General features: G+C 41.1%; 2 protein-coding genes across 6 annotated transcripts in view; both read left to right on the forward strand.

Moving 5' to 3' along the window:
• Positions 1-16: 16 nt before the first annotated feature.
• sac3d1 (SAC3 domain containing 1) lies at positions 17-4,628 on the forward strand. 5 transcript variants are annotated; one of them, XM_085265622.1, is made up of 5 exons: positions 41-169; positions 728-825; positions 1,766-2,186; positions 3,400-3,682; positions 3,871-4,628. In XM_085265622.1, the coding sequence occupies exons 2-5, from the start codon at positions 791-793 to the stop codon at positions 4,350-4,352; spliced, it is 1,221 nt and encodes a 406-aa protein (XP_085121748.1). In that variant the 5' UTR covers positions 41-169; positions 728-790; the 3' UTR covers positions 4,353-4,628. The 5 variants fall into 5 exon arrangements, with proteins under 5 accessions (XP_085121751.1, XP_085121748.1, XP_085121747.1 ...); XM_085265623.1 differs by lacking the exon at positions 41-169 and adding an exon at positions 289-489; XM_085265626.1 differs by lacking the exons at positions 41-169; positions 728-825 and adding exons at positions 834-1,264; positions 1,374-1,684.
• A 126-nt stretch (positions 4,629-4,754) lies between these two features.
• The window catches only part of cpamd8 (C3 and PZP like alpha-2-macroglobulin domain containing 8), a 47,284-nt gene continuing 31,538 nt past the window's right edge, over positions 4,755-20,500 (forward strand). The window contains exons 1-19 of the mRNA XM_085265612.1: positions 4,755-6,630; positions 8,670-8,821; positions 10,131-10,153; positions 10,727-10,892; positions 11,180-11,232; positions 11,785-11,802; positions 12,451-12,505; positions 12,717-12,830; positions 13,104-13,188; positions 14,798-14,906; positions 15,143-15,370; positions 15,637-15,807; positions 15,895-16,023; positions 16,135-16,333; positions 16,554-16,729; positions 17,713-17,862; positions 18,075-18,236; positions 18,343-18,485; positions 20,295-20,357. Of these exons, the coding sequence (XP_085121738.1) occupies positions 6,545-6,630; positions 8,670-8,821; positions 10,131-10,153; positions 10,727-10,892; positions 11,180-11,232; positions 11,785-11,802; positions 12,451-12,505; positions 12,717-12,830; positions 13,104-13,188; positions 14,798-14,906; positions 15,143-15,370; positions 15,637-15,807; positions 15,895-16,023; positions 16,135-16,333; positions 16,554-16,729; positions 17,713-17,862; positions 18,075-18,236; positions 18,343-18,485; positions 20,295-20,357 (2,282 nt within the window). The 5' untranslated portion in view covers positions 4,755-6,544. The remainder of the gene's footprint in view (positions 6,631-8,669; positions 8,822-10,130; positions 10,154-10,726; positions 10,893-11,179; positions 11,233-11,784; positions 11,803-12,450; positions 12,506-12,716; positions 12,831-13,103; positions 13,189-14,797; positions 14,907-15,142; positions 15,371-15,636; positions 15,808-15,894; positions 16,024-16,134; positions 16,334-16,553; positions 16,730-17,712; positions 17,863-18,074; positions 18,237-18,342; positions 18,486-20,294; positions 20,358-20,500) is intronic.

Consider the following 20,500-nt stretch of genomic DNA (forward strand, 5'->3'; position numbering starts at 1 on the left):
TCAAAAACTACGTTTTAAAGTCATAAAACATTCGACCTTAAATGAGTCCATCCTCACCCGGATGTGACGTTAATCAAGACAACAATGGGTCATTTCTATTGGTAGTTTGTGGAAAGTGACGACCTTCCCTTTACTGAGAGCCAATGAATCGCAGGAGAAGCCGTCGCATGTGAGTAAAACATTTATTTCACATAAAGTGAGCATTTCTTAAAATTGTATTATAAACCAAATGTCAGTTGTATGTTTTTTGCTTCGAAAAACAGATGTTTGCGTGGAAATAACGATGTGTTTTTGTTTGGTAGCCAACCGTCCAGACCGCTAGCTAGCCGTCCAAGTTAGACATTAGCATGATGGTCAGCGCTGCAGTAACACCTGTGGCAGATATATATGTATATGCGGTGATTTGTCCTTTACACATTGCATGCACGACACCGTATCCTTTGTTGCGTTGTGTTATTCTAACCCTGAATCTGCAAAGGAGCAAGAGAGGTATTTTAAGATTTGGGGCTTCCTGTTTTAGCGGTGGGATGAAAACGTTATATTAAAAAAAGTTGCTTGTTGCACATTTACTTGGATAAAACTCGAATATGCACATTATAATACAAATGTTAGCAAAACGTTTATGCTGCAGTTTAAAAATGTTGAATTGGCGCATGTATGAGGATAGTGAGACGGTGGTGGCGTGTGCAGTAGCGGGCATCAGTACTGAGATTTTCCTTGTTTGCAGTGGTGATGGACAGGCTGACAGATGAGGTCAGGCAGGAGTCTCCATGGACCATGATCTCTGCAGATGATATTGTGTTCTTTAGCGAGAGTATGGTGCAGGTATGCTCTGGCGATGAGAGGAATAAAAGTCAGTAGAAGCTAGACAGAGTACATGTGTGAATAAGAGGGATTAACGCGCAACAGCGAAGTTGTAAGAAGTAGAGGTATTGAAGGTAGGTACGTTTAGATACCTGGGGGCAGCCATCAAAACCAAAAGACAAGAGAACAGAAGAAGAGGGTGCAAGTAGGGTGGAGCAGGAGGATACAAATCTTGGGACACATTTATGACAGATAGCAGCAAGAGAAAAGGGGAAGACCTATGAGATGGTGAGACCTGATCTGTGGTTTGGAGACAGTGGCACTGACAAAAAGACAGGAGGCTAAGCTGAAGATGCTAGGATTTCCATTGAGAATGACCACAGGATTGCAAAGATAGGGACGGTTCAGGTTGAGCAGTTTGGGGGCAAAGTTGGAAGCAAAGATGAGACCAGAGAAAGCGGTAAGAGCAAAGAAAATGTATTCAGCTCCAGAGATAGTCCTTGTTCTATTCAGCAGTTATTGTTGAGTTTTGTGGACCAGCTGATGAGCCAGTTCTCCACCTTCTGCAGGGGCTAGCTACAGTGGCTTCTACCTCACAGCAGTTCCCTGGTGTAGAACTACCATCGTCAGCTCCAGTTCAGTTGAAGCTCCAGGAACACAATCCCCAAGGATGACATTTATCCATATATCATCTTTGCTTTCAAAGACTGAGTATAAGCGGTAATGTTAAGATGATGCTGGGAAAGATCATGATTTTAGAGGCAGCACAGAAATGAAGTAGCAGCCTCTGTTGTTTACCGTGGCAGACGGATTCAGGCACAAAGCAGGGCTCATTTAAGTTTGCTTGACAACGAGTAGAGATTACTTGTTGTTGAAAAAGGTAAATATGAGGTAAAAGGTGCTTCTAATACTTGCTTTGCAATATCAATATTAATTACTAATTAAACTGTCAATCAAACAGATCTCACTCACAGAGGAGGGGTGCACCATCAGAAGGACAATGGAGACAAAGGGATAAAGAGCAGTGGCAAGGTGAAGGGAAAGCACAAGTTAGACAGGCGGACGAGGAGGAGCAGAAACCCAGACAGCATGAAGAGGACACGGTGCCAAAAGGGACCTGCCAAACGATGTGCCCCGCTCAGGAGTTACGGGATCGTGAGGCTCAGAACCGACTTCACCATTTTGAAATGTTACCAGGCACAGAGAAAGATCGGCGGCCAAAAGGAGACCCATTGCGTGCCGTTAAGGAGTATTCCAGACCAGCAGCTGGGAAGGACTCAACCAAACCGAGTGACCTCAGACCACCTCCTGTGCTGCTGAAAACTGTTAACTACCTTATTAATGACATTGCAGCCGCCCCGAGCCTGTATCCATGGACTGAGGTACGTAATATTTACACCGATCGTTCAAATTGTTGATTTCCACAAAAGCTTGGGACTTTGTGTAACAGTAAATAAGTCCAACCTTTTTTCAATATTTTACAACTGGATGATGGCAACAGATTTAAAAAATGTTGGAAAAGGAAAGAAAGGCTGTAAAATGTGTAAAATACTGCATTCACAAGAGTCTTTCTGAAGTAACATTTCTTAGCAAAAATCATTTCATTGTTTATGGTACATAATATCAGGAAATGATTCATGTTTAATAACTGAATTGGTGACTTAGAAATTAAACTTTTGTTATTATTTAAAGACAGCTAAAGAATTTAAATTTAGGGCCCATTTATTTATTGTGCAGAAGTGTGTGTTACCATCTTCAAAACAACATGCACGTGCAGAAGCCAGTTCTTTATTTTACCAAGAACCTAACGGTGCTTTGACAAAAAGTGCAGTTGTAAAGCTTTAATTTTTGTTGTTGTCATAATCCCAATTCTTGAACCTTCCTGTCTTAAACTTGCTGTAGGTTATTCTGCTATATAAATTTAAACTGTATTGCAAGTGATTCTTACAAGGGATTTATGCTTCAGCGGGAAATCTACAGCGTTGCTACGTTGTAACTAATTGTTGGGTCGACATAGGCTACTTGCTGTGAGTGACTCTTTCAATGTGGTCACTTCCCCCTGTGCATTACTATTGCTACAGCTACTTTTTTGCTGCAGTTTTTGAATTTATCAGTGAAAGAATAACAATCGCTTTCTCTTGAACAAATAATCATGACATCGATATAAACACTCACAAATGTCAGCAAATTCTTGAAGGGAGATTGGTGAAACTATCAGAATGAATGTGAGCAAATGTACAAAGAAGTGGAAAAATTTAAAGATACAAATATACTTGCCCCCGAAAATAACTAACCACAACAAAGAGGCGGGTCACAGCTCGCTGTACAACCCAGGGACATTACAACAAGGTAATTAAAACATAATACACCAGCACAAGCATAAATGCCAGCAACGACATTAGCCACCTACGTAGGTTATGTTATAGCCTCTCTCCAGCAGAAGTCTAAATCAAGCCTTGCAGGGAACGACAAATATTTCACTGTCTGTTCATTTTAAAATATGTGAAAATATCTGATGGAAAAATAGCAAAACAGAATCTATCATCGTAGATTAAAGATGACTAATTTGTTGTTTACTTATTTGTTGTCGCGCAGGTTTATACCTTTGTCTTTGACCGTCTTCGTGCTGTGAAGCAGGACATGATCATCCAGAGGATGTCAGGATTGGACTGCGTGGTCATTTTAGAGCGAACCGTTCGTTTCCTCATCTATGCCTCTTATCGTCTTTGTGGGGAGCCGCTGCGTCTCTACGACCCACGTATCAATGATATACACCTGCAGGAATACCTCAGCTGGTTGCTGGATTGCTACATGACCAAAACAGGACCTCATCCCAACCAAGAAGAGTTCCAGTCGCTCAGTTTGCTGTACAACTTGGGTTGGTGACTTTGTTTATCATCTGCTATTTTGGTGTATTTGTATGCATGTTCAAGCTGGAAGTCATGCATGCATTAGTTCAGTGTTGTGCAAACAGATTTTTGATGCAGGGAATGTTTTTAAAAATTAAGGACTCCTCCACGTCCTCCAGAAAGCAATTAATTTTGTATGCTTTATTTTCTCTTACAGGTTCAGCTCGCACTATGCAGCACACCATGCAACTCCCATTGCGACTACGCAGCACTCCAAACATCAAACTTGCTCTTTTCATCAACCAAGCTTTCCTTGAGAGAAACCCTGTCCGTTTGCTTCGGTTGGCTCAAAAGCTAAACTTCCTACAGACCTGTGCGCTGCACCGTCACCTGATGACATGTCGTCAAGATCTGCTGCTCGTATACAGCCACGGATACAGCAGCCGCAACTGTCGCTTTCCTCTTGACAGACTGGCTAAGCTCTTGTTCTTAGACGCATCACTTACAGCTCAACTGTGCCGGTCATGTGGAGTTGAGGTTAACAAGGACAATCAAGTAGTATTCTCCAAAGCTGCTTTCACGGAGCCGGGACAAGGAACACTGCACTGTAAACTGTATCACAGCATAGCATCTGAGAAACAGAGAGATCTCACTGTTAAGAATATTGTTCAGAGCTGTGTTGAGACAAATAAGAAGTAAACAAGCCATACAAATACCGCTCGGTATTCTTATAAATTAGGAAATTGACTGTTTGTTTGTTTTTTAAGAAATCTGGACTGTCACTGAGCTGATGGCCACGAGTTACATTAAGATGTGAATTACTTTTATATTACTACCAATATTTTGTGTTGATGTTTCCCTTGAGTATTTTTTTACAAGAACTGTACAGAAATTCAAAGGTGTAACTGTTTACTCATTCTTATAAATTCAAATTTTGGAATCATTTTAATAAATTTGGTTACAGTCGAAATACAATGGTGGTCAGAAGTTTACATACATCATGGATTTGATTGTCGTGGTAATTTTGAGCTTTTTAATGATTTCTTTCTTTAATGGCTGGAATGACTGTAAAGTGTACGTCTTTAAAGGCTTTTTCTTTAAAAACAAAATGAATTTATTTAGGATTTTCTGTAATCCACACAGGCTCGTGCACTCACTTCATTTGTTAGTAAGTGGTGCTGAAGGTTCTACAGTGTCTTCTACCTTGACAAGACTTATTAACTTATGGTGATCATCATCAACTGAAACTGGTAGTTTCTTTGCCAGTTTAAAAAACAAAAGGATTTGTCAGCACTCGTTGGACTGACCAGTAGTCGGCACAATGTTAAAAGTCCAAGGAACTTGGTGTAGATCTAAGAAGGAGAATTGTAGATTTGGGATAGTATCTTGGGGTCATTTCTAAACAACTGCATTCTAAGATCACCAGTTCAAGCAATTGTACGCAAGTACTAGTTATTCAGTTATTCACTGTCACCCAGACGTTCACCCTCAGATGAGAGGAACTTGATTACGACGTTCAGGAACCACAAAAGCTCAAGCCTGCCATGAACTGAAAACTGCTGGTTATCCAGCATCACTGTATACAGTGAAGTGGGCTTTACATCAACATGGACTGAGAGTGTGTGACCAAAAGGCCCTGCTCCAAAATTGACACCTTCCAGTCCAACTGAAATTTGCAGCTGCCCACATGGACGAGCCTGTTTTGGTGCCAGTGGTAGTGGTGCATTGCGCAGTGGACGGAATAATGAAGCGTGACTATCTCCAAATTCTTCAACCTTACCACAAAAATCAACAGTTAAACGGTTGAAACATGAACACAGCTGGGTGATCCAACAGGACAATGATCCCGAACAGATCAAAATTTATTTGAAAACGAATAAAGAAGGCTAACGTTAAGCTTCTGGAAGCTAGGATACGCTTAAACGCCTTACCAGGAAACCAATTTAAATGAACTTTACTAAAAACATGTATACTGTACAATCATTCCACCCTAGACAAACAGCAGTTCGAAAAAGTAAATAAAAGACCAAAATAACCATGACATTCATGAGTGTATGTAGACTTCACGACTGCATCTAAACCTAAGTGCCACTAGAGGGCAGCAGATATCTTATCAGGGCATCAATGAACTCCAAAAGTGCAAATTTAAGTGAGTAAAACTGTTATAATCATGCCTTCAGTAATTGAATTGTGTCATTCACACCGCTTGGCATTTCTGTTGTGTTTCATAACAAAACAGAGTAGCTGCAGATTTGATATATTCTGACTTTTTGGCTGAGCTAAAAACGTGCAGATAGTTTTTAGTGGCTAAAAGGACACGTTGCTACTGTTTCTTAAGCTGGTCTCATTCATGCTCTCTGCAGAGAAGAGAAGGTATCAAAGCGAAAGAAGCGCCGTCTGAAGCCTCTCAACGCGATGCTGTAGGAGCGGAAAAAAAGACCATCCGACTTGAGATCACCAGGAACAACCGGGACAGCGAGAGCTGCGCGGATTTTAGATGTCAAACAAATCGTAACGGTGACATTTCTCCGCGCTGAAGTGGGAGGACACTTACAAATTGTAATGCTGAAATATGAGAGAGCGAAGCCGGGGCGGGTGAAGGCACATGGGTGAGGACTGCTCGTATACTCCGGGCTCTAAAAGACGAAAAAAAAAGAAGGCACGATTTGCTTGGACCTGGATTTGGCGAAGACAGATGAATTCATTAAGTTGATCTTTGGTTCTCAACGGAGCTCTGCACACCTTTCTCTCCTACCGATCTCAATGGATAAATAGATAGACCGTGAGGGCTGGGATTAAATTTCATTTAACATTTAATCAGGGCTTTCAGAGCCAGTCTCATTCAGACGGTAAAGACTGTATCCTGAAGTATCCTGGGCTCTGGAGCCAAAATGTTACGGTTGTCTCTGACAGCTTTGAGGCTTTCGTGGATTTTGTACATCTGCACCGTGAGCACAAGTTCTGCACAAGAAAGACAGTAAGTAGCCTGTGTTACATGTGGTGTCTTTGAGCTGCTGTGTGCTCTACTACAAGCATTTCCCGGTGCTTTAAGTATGGATAGACTGTGATTGTTCATTGAAAAACTTTTAAAAATTATCTTTAAAAATAGTTTTATTTAAACTGAGTGCATTTCATTGTACGGATCAGTCAGATTAAAACCTTTTTGTGAATAAGCCACAATTTAATGTTATTACTGTCCCAACCACACTGCCACTAATGTATTGTTGTCATACTTTCATTAATTGTGTTACTAACCTGTGAGGTTGTCACACAGAGTGATGCATTAGGTCAATGATAGCCCATAACTTGCCAAATATGAATAGATGCACTCCTGTGTGTCTTTCATTGTTGTTTTGTTTAACCCAGACCCAGGACGGATTCTATCAGTCAGGTGCTTGAGGGGTTAATTGTGACCTTGGGAGATAACAGACCAACTAGTTGTAGCCAGGGGCGTAATTTCCAGGGGGGTTAGGGGGGTTATGACCCCCCCCCCCCTCCCCCCAATAATCAGACCCAACCAATATACCCCCCCCCCCCTCCTCCCCCCAATAAAATTATGAATTATCTTGCATAAATAGGATGTTGATTTTCTTTACTCATTTCAGGTATTACCAGCAAAATAGTTGCATGTCTAATCATCTGGGAATTTACCCAGATTTATTTATTTAGACAGAGATCAGCACAAAGTTACGCCAATGGTTGTAGCAATTCTTCCAGGAAGAGAGGAGGGGTTACTATCAAACTCAAGCTAAAGCAGATCTTTTTGTGAAGCTTTAAACAAGTTAGCTTAGAAGTTTAAGCAATGAGCAAAACATGAAACCATGTGACTCTTAAAAGCTTCACCTACACATGAGAGCAGGCTCTTAACTCCCACAGGACAAAAGTTGAGCAAAAACAATTAGAACTTGAGTAAATGGAGCCATGTGACTGAAATAAGCACGGTCTCCACCACCTGATCCCAGCTCATCCAAGAGCTGGTTAAACTCACTGTAGATCAAACGCACAGAGTCAATTTCCTCTTATTATCCTCATTCTCCCGAAAGCCTTATTTTCCAGGGGATTTTCTCATGACTTTTTCTCTCTCTCAGGAACTGCAGTTGCCTCTAGCTGTAATGCCGTTGTGCTGTAATGCCAACCACCTGATCCTTCTCTCATGCATGCAACTGGGCTTGTGCTCAAGGATTTGCTCACCTCTAATTTGTGTGATCTTCAGTTAAGTTGTTAAGGGGTGAGTTGGCCCAGTCGAAAAAAGCTGCAAGGCTGGGGTGAGCAAGCAATGAGTTAGACTAACAGGAAGATATTTACACTTGCGTTGCTGTATCAGCCTCGGTCATCACATGGTCAAAAATAATTAAACTGACTGAGTCTCAAACACAGCTCAACATTTGGTGGACACTTCAGTGAACTTGCTCCACACACTCTGGTGATTGAGTCATACTGGAGCATGCTAACAAGAGCACCTATTATTCTACCTTTGTTACCTGAGAGAAGTAGCCCCTTTGTGCCAGAAGGCATGTTCTTTCAAAATAAAACTTAAATTGAACCCCCCCCCCCCCCCCCCCACCCACCCCCACACACACACACACACACACCCTAGACTCTTAATCAGCATCAAAGAATGACCTTTGCTCTGTGACCTCAGTGACAGGTCCCCTTCCCTCAATTAAATGTCAGAGTGACTGTGAGGAATCTCAGCCACTATTTTTCCAAACAGATGTCGAGGTTCTGTCAGAGGGTGCCGGACCACCCAAAGAAAACATTAAAGCAACAAGCTCAGTGGTCGTCAGGCACTGCATCCCTGGTGAAAACTGCAATTAACCTTGTGCGTGCATGGAAGTGAAAAAGATGAAGCGAGACAGAAAAAAATGTGTATTTACACCTGGTCTCCAATCTCCTTTTGCCTCCCTTGCCATCACCTGTATTCTCCCCCTACTGTCATCTCACCTCACTTTACCCCCTTGCTCCCTCCTTCCTTTAAACTCTTTCCCTCTCTCTGCCCTCCTGCTCTTCTCTCAGGGGTTACTTGGTCGCTGCACCCTCTGTCTTTCGAGCAGGCGTCGAGGAGAGCGTGAGCGTAACCATCTTTAACGCGAAAGCAGAAACCCGCGTCCAGGTGCAGCTGTCGGTGAAGGGACAGACGGTTGCCCACAGCCATGGCTCAGTGCTCGGTGAGAACAAATTCTTTAAGCTAAAGTTACACTGGCACAGTGGGTTACGTTTGGAAACAAAGCATGCACTGACAAGTTAGGCAAGCTAAAAGATACCCCCTTTATGTCACTGTTTTCAAAGGATGCAGGCAGGCAAAATATACACATAGATTAAAGAACACACACACACAGACGGTGTGAGCCTCTGCTACAAGACAAGCTTTGGCTTTTATATAGATTATCTGTGACTGCAGGCATCAGTTCAGTCCAGCTCATCGGCCACTTAATGTACACACTGTGTGATTTGTTTGACAGCATAGATAGATGGTGCTGACTCTGCTTAGAGGAGACAGGTTGCAGCTGGAACAGCAACTGAACTGACTTAACCACAGCGCTTACAGTTAAAGCATGTTAGAAGCATGCATTTTATTGATCACTTTACAGATCTGTGAGAAACTGAGGTTTAGTTTAGCTTGGTTTATTAAGATCCCTATTAGCTGTAGCAGCACAGCAGCTATTCTTCCTGGGGTCACAGATCTCTACACTTTGACTGTAACTGATTACTCAAAGCCGTACAGCATCTTAACAAAAACAAAACGAACCACACATGCAAACAATCAAACAGCTCCTCACAACACAAATGGTGTTCCGCATCAAGCTAGGCACTGATGACATACTATTCGTACGTGCACACTAGTTCTGCTACATTGGCAATGAATTCTATTCCATAACAGACCAATAGAAAACTGCTCTACTGATTGAACTGGTTCTTGCTGTGAGTTATAAAATCTCTCTGTGGCGTGTTTGGTAGAATAATTTGTCATTCATTTTCAAACAAAATCATTGGAGTGTTTGTAACAAAAGCATGAGGTGTTTGTGCATTGTTACAATGTTTGTTCTGTACACACAACAAAGGACAGCATGTGCTGCTCTGTTTTCTACCACTTGCTACTTCTTAATCTACTTCTTTGTGCCACGTAATGTTGGGCAATAATCAAGATGAGACAATATCAAAGTCTGGACAAATTGTTTCATTGGGTTTGGTTTCAAAAACTTTGCACATCCTTTAACTACAGAAATCCAGTTTTTCCCCATTTTAGCGAATAGCTTATTAATGTGTTGAGTCTCAGGGACTTGATCATCAAGCACATCGTTAATAGAAACCTCTAAAAGAGTGGTTGTAACCCAACAAAACCCATTCAAAGTCAATTTATTCCTCTATCTATTTGCACTTAAATCTGAGGTGCAGTCAGTGGTCTAATCGAGTGTGTATGGCAGAGGCTGTGGGGGGAAAAAATCTTACTTTAAATCTCACTTTTTCTCCTTTTAGACAAAGGCGCCATCAAACTAAAGGTGAGTCGAACTTTGTGTGCCACTAAGTGCGCTTTTATTTTCTCAGCAGCGGTGACAGCTGCACAGTAGTGAGAGCCCCCTGTCCGCTGTGTGCACATTCCTCAAGCAACATGCAAATCAACACTAACATTATTTGTAATGCAACATCTGTCTCTGCTCATTCATTGGGAATAAGGTAACAGCCTCGATATAATATGCAACAGCTGTTGACGTGCATGTATGGTCCGCCGCCCCCGAAGGCTGGAATAGATCAATCTAGTATGCACGACTTTTAGAGATTCTTTGCCTCTGTCTCTCTCTCTCCCTTCCCTTCTCATAACCTCTACCCTCATTCTCGTAAAATACTGTCGCGTGAAGCGTACTCTGTTGGAGGCTGACGTCTTCTCTGCTTTTTTTTTTTTTTTTTTAAATCTGTTTTTGTTATTCTGGAGCTTTTGTTCTCTAGAAAATGAAATTGAATAAATCACGGCAAATAATTCAGCCTCGAGTAAACACTTCAGTCCTAATTTACGTTTTCAGTTCCCGCTGACTTTGCTTTTGTATGCGTTTATGGATGTGTGTATACACCACCAGGTTCCCTCGGGGCTGAGAGGCCAGGCCCACCTGAAGGTCTGGGGGAACCGTCACCTCGCGGAAGGAGGTTACATTTTCCACAACTACACCACCGTCACCGTGGAGAGCAAGGGCACAGCTGTGTTCATCCAGACTGACAAACCCATCTACAAACCCAAACATAAAGGTTCCCTCATAGTGCACCTGGTAGTTAATCAGTTAATCACAGAGTAATGCCAGTTAGTGGAAATAAGTCAGGGGATGCAGGCATGTTGATGCTGCATTTGAGCTGTACAAATGTTGTAGACATAGCTGCTGATTGCATAATTAAGGATTTCAACCCATCAAATGACTTCAGACAGCTGGGGTTGTTTTCTTTAGAAGTATCAAGATTTTCATGTGCGTGCAGACTTTTCTGATTAGAAACACGAAAGACTTATTTTAAGATTATTGCATTTCTTTTTTTGTCTTTAGTTCTCATCAACGTTTACACAGTTGACCCTGACTTGAGGCCAGTAAACGAGAAGGTAATTCCGAATTGATCTCATATTCAGACAAATATTAAAGCAATTTGTCGTGCTTCTTCAGCAGATTCACAATAAACAGTAAACCCATTGAATGATAATCTTTAATAAAAATGGGTTGGGTTATTAGCAAAACCTGTGTTTTTACGACAGAGTTGACAGACAGACTTTGATTTATGACCGAGTGTTTACTACAGGCATACTTTTCCACCTTTTAATTGGTGGAGTTAAGAGGAGAAACTTTGCACTGTGTGCAAGAAAATGTACAGTTGCCTATTTACTGTAGCCAAGCTAGACTCATTTCTCTTGGAATGTTAGCAATGACTCCAAAAATACTGTGCAACTGTGCACACAGACAGCTTATTGATGTTTGCAGCTATAAAGGTACATTGCAGGTAAAAGGGCAATACTTAATTGTACAGACAGAAAATTGTTGAAATCGAAATGAATGGGATGAAGCATAGAGATAAAACACAGGATTTGTACTTTTTTTTAAGCAACTTTATTGCAACTTTTTCTTGTGTTTCTCTCTTTTGTTCTTTTTTTTTTTTGCAGATTGAGGCATATATTTTGGTGAGTGCAGGCTGACAGGACCACCCAGGGTTGGCAGAGCCACGTCCGGGATGGGACAGTGGCAATTTTAGTTCCCAGCCTGCTTGGAGATTACAGAGCAGAAGTCAGGGCAGCTCACCTAGATAACAGGGTGCTCTTTGGACCAGTACAAGGATAAACAACATGAAAGGAACCTCTTTTCTTCTCTTCTCTTCTCCTTTGTCTTTTTGTATCTGTACATCTACAACACACTATAATCCCTGTATTAGCAAACCTAGCTCACATTGGATCTTCATTCATCTTTCCAGATCTTAGGAAATATTTGGAAAACACCAAGCAAAGACTTCATGGGAAGCGAAGAAAAGCTTATACATGAGTTAACAGTAGCAACAAGCACACAGATGCATTTTTCTTCCTCAGTTATAGACTACAGTATATGTTATTTTTGGAAAGCGTTTTAAAAGTATTTTGGAAAATATATCAGAACCCAGATATCTGGGTCAAGTTCAGTGAGGGGACTGTTCAGCAATAATAAAACTATTTATGACTTTTTCTATTGTGTGATAACAACATTCACTGAGCAACTAAACTTGTACCGCATTTTTGTTTCGGTATGTGAAGTAAAGGAATCTTAACATTGGTTTGTGACATCCTGCTTTGATCTTCCAGGATCCACGAGGATCCAGGATGGTGCAGTGGAGAGGGCTTAATTCTGTCTGCTGTGGTGAGCCGCATCATTTGCAGTATTTTTACATCATCTTTGTGTAAGCTGCACGTTTACATTTCATTGCTAGGTTGCTCTGGGGGATTGAATTAAAACACTACTTTTCTGGACTCATAATTGAAGAACGGTGATATATGATTGCTACAGTTTGGTTAATCACTATCAAGGACACAGGAATTAAATGTGTTAATTAGATTTTTGCGTCCTGTAGGGGTGGTGAACATGAGCTTTCCTCTGTCTGACCAGCCTGTGTTGGGAGATTGGTTTGTCTTTGTGGAGGTGCAGGGCCACACCTATAACAAGTCGTTTGAAGTGCAGAAATATGGTGAGGACCTACACACTGTCGCACACCTGCCATTGTTTATTGAGAGCACTGTAATGAGTGTGTGTGTGTATGTTTTTTTTTAACATTGTAGGCTGTTTTAAATGCCTGTCTTTTTATTTCAAGTTGTGTTAAAAGCATATTTACTGTTTTACTCTACTAAAATGTGTGTAGTTGTCAAATAATATATTACAAATAAACAGCAAGGCTATTGATGTATAAGATATAACACAAGAAAAAGTTCTAAAAAAAAATATTGTGCTGCCTCTCTTTCAGTGGCGCCCAAATTTGAGTTGGTGATTGATCCACCGCGCTACATCCGTGATCTGAACTTATGTGAGCAGGCCACAGTCAGGGCCAGGTAAGTCACTAAATATTCAGCGCTGTACGAAAGTGGAACAAGACTTTAACCTGGACTTGTGGAGTGTTTTCTTTGTTTCTTTGTTTACACTAATCAGCCACAGCATAAAAACCATTGACTATGGTGAAGTCATAATCTCATTCCAGTGCAGCACTCTTCTGAGAAACGGTGGGTACTTACGTGCGGACTTTGACACACAGCGCCTGCTAAACATTCTTGCAAAATGGGACATCTTCCCATGGTAGTAGCCTCCTCCTTTAGGGGGTGTGCTCTCATATGCCACATATCAAAAACTGCACAGGATCAGCTTAAAGGACACATTAAAGCGCACAAAGCGTTCACCTGATCTCTAAACTTAACTACCAGCATGACAGAGCAGCCATGGGGTGCACTAGAACAACCCTGGTCCACAGAGCCCACTGCCATTGTCCCGGTGCTATACATCACATGAAATCCCAGCAGGTATTGTTTCCATGCCCCCACAAGTCAGAGCAGTTTTGAAAGAATGAAGGGGACTTACTCAGTGGTAAGCAGTGTTGGTCAAGTTACTTGAAAAAAGTAATCAGTAACTAATTACTGATTACTTCCCCCAAAAAGTAATCCCGTTACTTTACTGATTACTTATTTTCAAAAGTAATTAATTACTTAGTTACTTTTTAAAAAAACGATTTACAACCTGAAGAGGTGATAAAGCAATAGATCTCTCAGCCCAATTCTACTTTTTCTGCATAATCCATCATACAAAATGTAATCAAATGGAAAAGTCTCTTTTTTTTAAAACTTGTTTTATCAGTTTTGATCTTTTAACTTTATGCATCAAGCAAAAATTAAATTATATGCACCATTCTCTGACTTGAAGAAATTAGTTTAACATTTAAACCTATTTTCTGCACATTCCAGCACATAAAATAAAAATATTTTTTGTGTTTACACTCAGTCTTTCAAATAGATGCAAGTAAAACACAGCAGAAAATAAATAAAATCAAAGACTAGCGGTCCTGTTGCTCTATTTTCACCTGTAAAGCAGGAGCAGGGTAGGCGGCGGTTTACCCTGGTGCAGGTGTGCCGCAGCGGTCAGGTGAAGAATCCGCGAGTTTCTCTGTGAGTTTCCCATTACGTCATTGCGCACTCGGTGCTTGTTTAGGGTTTTTTTCGGTGTAAAAAGAAGTTTTCTTCCCACGCACAGCGGACACTAATGTTTTTGTCACTTTTTATGGAATCAATCTCAAAGTAAGGTCAGTACTTCCACGCTTCAAACGCTGCACGCTCATACTCTCTCTGCACTCGATATATGATCCATTGTTGATCTGCACACAGCTGTTATCACAAACGTCGCACTCGCTTACGTCACTGTCATGAGACATTCTCGCAAAAAAATCATGGTTTTAGTAACGCAGTAACGCAGCGTTCCTACGGGAAAGTAACGGTAATCTAATTACCGTTTTTGCAATAGTAATCCCTTACTTTACTCGTTACTTGAAAAAAGTAATCAGATTACATGTCCATCTCTGATAATAGGTTATAAATGTTTTTTATTATTGTAATGTTTATTTACAATACAACAAAAAAGAACATCAATTTTACACTCTGGCATGTCACTCTTATGCAGATATACCTTTGGGAAACCCGTAACTGGGAAGTTGACAGTAAATATGACGGTGAATGGGGTCGGCTACTACCGCCATGAGATGGGCCATCCTGTCATAAAAACTATGGAGGTTAGTTTATTTAATCCCTATTCTACATGCTTTGTGAATGTATTAGAGACTTCCAAGCTGATATGGAAACAGGGTTGTTGATTGATTGTTGTTTTGTCTTCAGAGTTCCTTCAAAGTGCTACTGTTTTATGCATACACTGTAAATCATTGTTATTATCTAAGAGGTTAAGCTCCAAACCCTGACACCAAAATTATACATGTCCTGCTGTACCTGATTACATCTTTTCTGCTGTCAGATCAAAGGCTCTGCAAATTTCAGTCTGTGCGTCAAAGACATGATGCCCTTGGATGTGGCTGATCACTTCAGAGGGACTGTTAGCATTTGGGCTTCTGTGACCAGCGTAGATGGAAGCAAGCAAGCCACATTTGATGATTCCACACCAGTCCATAAACAGCTCATTGACATCAAGTACTCTAAGGATACACGCAAACAGTTCAAGCCTGGTCTGCCTTACAAAGGGAAGGTGAGAGCCCACAAAAAAGTTATTGGCACCGTGGGGAAAAAAAGAGAAGAGAAATACGAATCAGCTTGGATCTTCATCTCACTGGGATTTGCTTTGAGAAGAGCTCAGAGTATATTTATTTGTTGTGCTTTTTAAATAAAGTATGACTTTAACTGCTAGTCAGTTAGATGCTAAAGCTAAATTAAGCCTGTATGCAGCCATGTACATTACTGATTCACAAATGAGTCTGCATTTGCACACTCAGTCGTTTTCCCTCTGCTTTGTAGATCGAGGTCACCTATCCTGATGGGAGCCCTGCTGAAGGGGTAAAGGTGCGCGTTAAAGCAGAGCTGACCCCGAAGGACAACGTCTATACCAGCGAGCTAATCTCCAAGGACGGTCAGGCCACCTTTGAGATCCCTTCCATCCCGGCAGCTGCTCAGTATGTCTGGCTTGAGGTCAGAACTTCCTATTGTCACGTAATATAAACAGAGTGATGCAAGAAGTAATTTGAAGCTAATCTTAATTGCATTTTCTTGACAAAGACCAAGGTGATATCCATTGAGGACAGGACAGTTGGAAACCAGTACTTGCCCAGCTACCTTTCTATCAGTAGTTGGTACTCTCCTAGCAGGTGTCACATCCAGATCCAAAGTCCCAGCACCCCGCTCAAGGTAGGTGTGACCTTTTTCGGTGGTATGAGTTTCTTGCTTAACTTTGGATGATTTAAACATGTTTCAAAACATCAGATTGTGAAGTATATTTATATCTGTCTGCATGTATAGGTTGGACAAGAGGCAGAAGTGGCTCTCAAATCCACTTGTCCCTGTAACTTCACCCTGCATTACGAGGTAGCATCCAGGGGAAACATTGTCCTATCAGGCCAACAGGCAGCCAACCTGACAGCCTCCCACAGAGGAAAAAGGGCCACAGTCACCTTTGACAAGAACATTCACAGCACCCACCTGCCTCCTTCTGCTTCTGGTACTCATTTCTTCTTATTACAGCTCTAACTTCACTGTCATCCAGGTAATTTTAAGAGCTAAAGTTTCACAGAATAATCCTTTGATGAATCAGCTTTTTTTTTCTTTCATTGTTGTAGTGCTTGGGAAATCAGTGTCCAAGCTTCTCAATCGTAGTGGTCTTTGACATCAGAATGCCAGATCGTTTTGGAGAAAGCACTGTCACCCTGTCACTCTGCCAGATGTTGCAGGCTCTTCCTCCCAGACTGAGATGGACAGATGTGTGTCCTACCTACGTTTTCCTGTTAGTCACAGCATGGCACCACTCAGCCGTCTGCTGGTCTACTATGTGAGGGAAAACGGTGAGGGTGTCACAGACAGTCTGCAAATCCCTGTCAAGCCCGAGTTTGAGAACCAGGTTTGGAAACAGAACTATTATAACTTAATTTATCCAGAGAAAAGTACTGCAGTTGGTACTGTTGCATATGCTTGTTACGAAAACACCAGTGTTTTTGGATATACAAAATTAAGTTTGTCTTTTCATGTTTTGTTTGGGGTTTTTTTTGCTGCTAAAATAGCGATTTATTAAAACCCGGAGAAAAGGGTGCACTCTCTGTATACACCTTGGAGCTGAGCCTAAGTATCCATGCACCAACCATTACACCACAGTGTAATGTCTGTAAACAAACAGCTGTGTTGGCTTGGGAGAGATCCCCAGTTCCTGCCTGCATTAGGTGGAGTTAACTCCCTGAAGTATTTACAGCTCTCTGGTATGCCCTTACAACACTAAGTGTGTGTGTGTGTTGTGCGTATGTGTGCCGGAGGAGGGGGTTGTGAGGGCAGGATGAGACAGCAGCCGCACAGGCCGCAGGCAGATAGGTGGGGTCATGACAGGAGAGGATGACAGGTTACAGAATGGTGAAAGGAGGGCAGCGGAACCGATTAACGGTGTTAATTTGTGATTTTGTGCTGGTGAGAAATAGTTCTGATTTGTGAAAGCTGACTCTGGCCATCCCTCCCTCTTTCAAAGGCTGTAGTTTTCCACTCTCAGTCAGAGCTTTCCAAAGTTTGCTGCTTAGAATTCTCAGACTGATATTATTCCGAATGCCACTGAGGATCTGCCAGCTAGTGCTGAAATTATTTAGTTTTTGACCTGACAGTTTGATATTTGATATTGACATTTTGATAGATATTTCAGATTTTTCTCTTTCATGAGGGAAACATTCAGTCTTCTGGTTCAAGTTTTATGTTCAAGTGAGCAATTTGAAGACATTTCTGTGAACCTTTTCAGTAAATTTATAACCGTACAGTCTTACAAATTCACAATTCTGTGGAGCGGAAATGTGTTAAATGCACCTTGTTTATGCAGAATGCACTTATGTGTCATGTTTTGGATTGCAGGTATCTATTTCTATGTCGACCAATGAGTCCATGCCGGGGGACTCGGTGACCCTGCGCGTTCGGGCTCAGAGGGGATCCTGTGTTTGCGTGGCCACTGTAGATAAGAGTCTTTACCTGCTGAAGCCCGACTTTCAGCTGAGTCCTGAAAAGGTTGGTCATATTTATAGATTATGGCGATATTACACTTTAATAAACAATCGATTAAAGCGTTCTGTAACTTAAAATCGCTTTATAGTATAGATTTAGAGAGCTGGTTTAAATTACTTTCTTAGATCGTAGTTTTTAAGATGTTACCTGCTGTATTTTTGTAAATAACTTTACTTTTACTGTAACTTTATATAAATATGTTTTTCACTCTGCAGGTGTTTAAAGAGCTGGCAGAGTTTGATGTTTCAGACGCTTTCAACATTCCTAAAGATGACGGACACTTCTGGTGGCCTGGGCTGACGGCAAAAAGACGGAGGCGGTCCTCTGTGTTCCCATGGCACTGGGACATCACTAAGGACGCGCGCTTTGCTTTTACAGTGAGAACATACACTTAGTGAAAGAGCTCAGCTAGTGCTGTCACTGGGTTAAAAGGTAATCGTACTAGTGCGTGCAGATGTTTACTTCTCTCTATATTTAATACAGGAAACGGGACTGGTTGTGATGACAGATATGGTGAGTTTAAACCATCGGCAGAGTGGGGGCATGTACACAGATGAAGCTGTTCCTGCCTTTCAACCGCACACCTCTACCTTGGTGGCTGCTATGCCCTCCCGCCCCACAAACAGGTACAGGATGTTCTTTATAGGTGTCCAAGGCTGTCCACTGGGCATCAGCAAACTCTAATGATCTCATACCTAAAAATGTGCAAATTGTATTATTCAACGTTTTCATAAATGGCGTGAAAGTTCTTCTTGTACCAGCCGACGTTTCTTTATATTTTACTTTTCATTTTTTTAAAGTGGTTTTGAGAAATAGTTCTCCAGGCTTTTTGAAGGACTTTTAAAGTTTCTCTTTAGGCACTGGCTGCTTTTGCATTCATTTTCATGACCATGACCATTTTTCATGGAAATGATTGTCTATGTGACGCTTAACTCTGTTGAATCATTCAAACATAAAAAGGGCCCCTAACTCAAGGGATGAACCAGTCTTGTGTCTACACATAATGGGCAACTTAGCAAAAAAAGCATTTTAAATTGTATCGTTAGACACTTTGTTACTAGCAGCCCGCTGCAAAATTAAATCATTTCTTCATTTTTTTAGTTGAATCTACAAAAATCTCTATTTGTCAGCGTTTTTGCACCATTGAGGTGATTCCTAAAGAGCTGTAGCCAAAAACTAGCGTGTCCTTAAAAAATGAGGAAATTGGACAAATCCAACAAAGACCTGACACAGGACCTAAGAGATTAATCTGGCCCTTCAACTGATCCATCTGCTGTTCACTACTGCCCGCTGTTCATCAGAATTTATCTCTGTTAAAGGGTGGCTGTCAAAGAAGCCATTGTAAAGGAAGGGAAACAGGGGAAAAGGCTGAGGTTTGCCAAAGAACTGGACTAAAAACCATTGGCAACAGGTCTCATGGAGTGATGAATCCAAAATTGGCATTTTTTGTTCAAATTGTTGTCAGTATGTATGGAGGAGGTCAGGAGAGAGGTGCAGCAGTGAGTGTCTACAGCCCTCTGTAAAGTACGGTAGAGGCTCTGTCAAAAACTACCATCAGATTTTGATCTGCCATGCAGTGCAGCTGGAAAGTATCTGATTGGCTGCAGCGTTATTCAAATAACATCCAAAGAAGAGCTTTGAATTTCCTTTAAGAAGCCTGGAGAACTCTTCCTGAAAAATACTTAGAGAAATCAGAAGAAAGCTCATTCAAGAGATTTATTTGTTAGAACTATACAAATAATTGCATTTGTGCAAAACACATTATTTAATGTGTTTTGCACATAAATTGAAATTTGGCAGTTTTCTGGCAAGATATAAAGGAATGAGGGGTGGATCAAGACTTTTACACAGGACATTATAAATTTTAAAAACATGAATTATAGGAAACTAGCTTATCAAATACCATACTCTATTGGTATTAAAAGCCAAACTGTGAGCCACCTGGGTGTGGTGTCATGTCATAGTCAAGGTTATTCAGTTGTTTTTGTGTATGTTGGCTCATTAACTGATAAAAACAGATGATCCTTGTCTGTTTTGGAGGTTCTTTTAAACCATTAAATTTGTGTACTTGTATGTATTACTCCATCCTCTTTAATGTCAGAGGGAAAAAAGTGGTTATTATTGTTGAAGAAGATTAACTGTAATCCTTCACTGGACCACACACTGTAATATGGGCATGTACTTTACCGAAAACAAGGAATCTGAACGCAAACCCATAACAGAATAATAATTACATCAAGATCGCCCTCTTTGTTTGATTTCACATGTTAGGCCTGCATTCCCCTGTGCTACAAATACTTTTCATTTTAGTGCCGAACTTCAAACACATGATGTGACTTATCATTGTGGAATTTTAAATAGTATATTTTTCCATTATGTTGTTATTTTATTAGCTAAAGCTTTTTCACTGATGTCTTCTTGTGTTTTGGCTGTAGAGTAGAGAGGCGGAGGCGTACATTTTTCCCAGAGACTTGGGTGTGGCACTGCCTCAACGTCAGGTATTTAAATCTTTAAATAATATTTGTCTTGTGTGAGCGTGTCTGTGTGTCTGCGTTACTTGCCTCTGGCTAGATATATCAGGTGCAACAGATTGTCTATCCTTTTATGTGATTTAGTGCTTGAGAGAATAGAGAAATGGAAA

The sequence above is a fragment of the Mchenga conophoros genome, linkage group LG23, assembly GCF_057382185.1.
Source record: "Mchenga conophoros isolate Kocher_MC1m ecotype Shallow Benthic linkage group LG23, M_conophoros_male_GT1.1, whole genome shotgun sequence".
In the NCBI taxonomy this organism is placed as follows: domain Eukaryota; kingdom Metazoa; phylum Chordata; class Actinopteri; order Cichliformes; family Cichlidae; genus Mchenga; species Mchenga conophoros.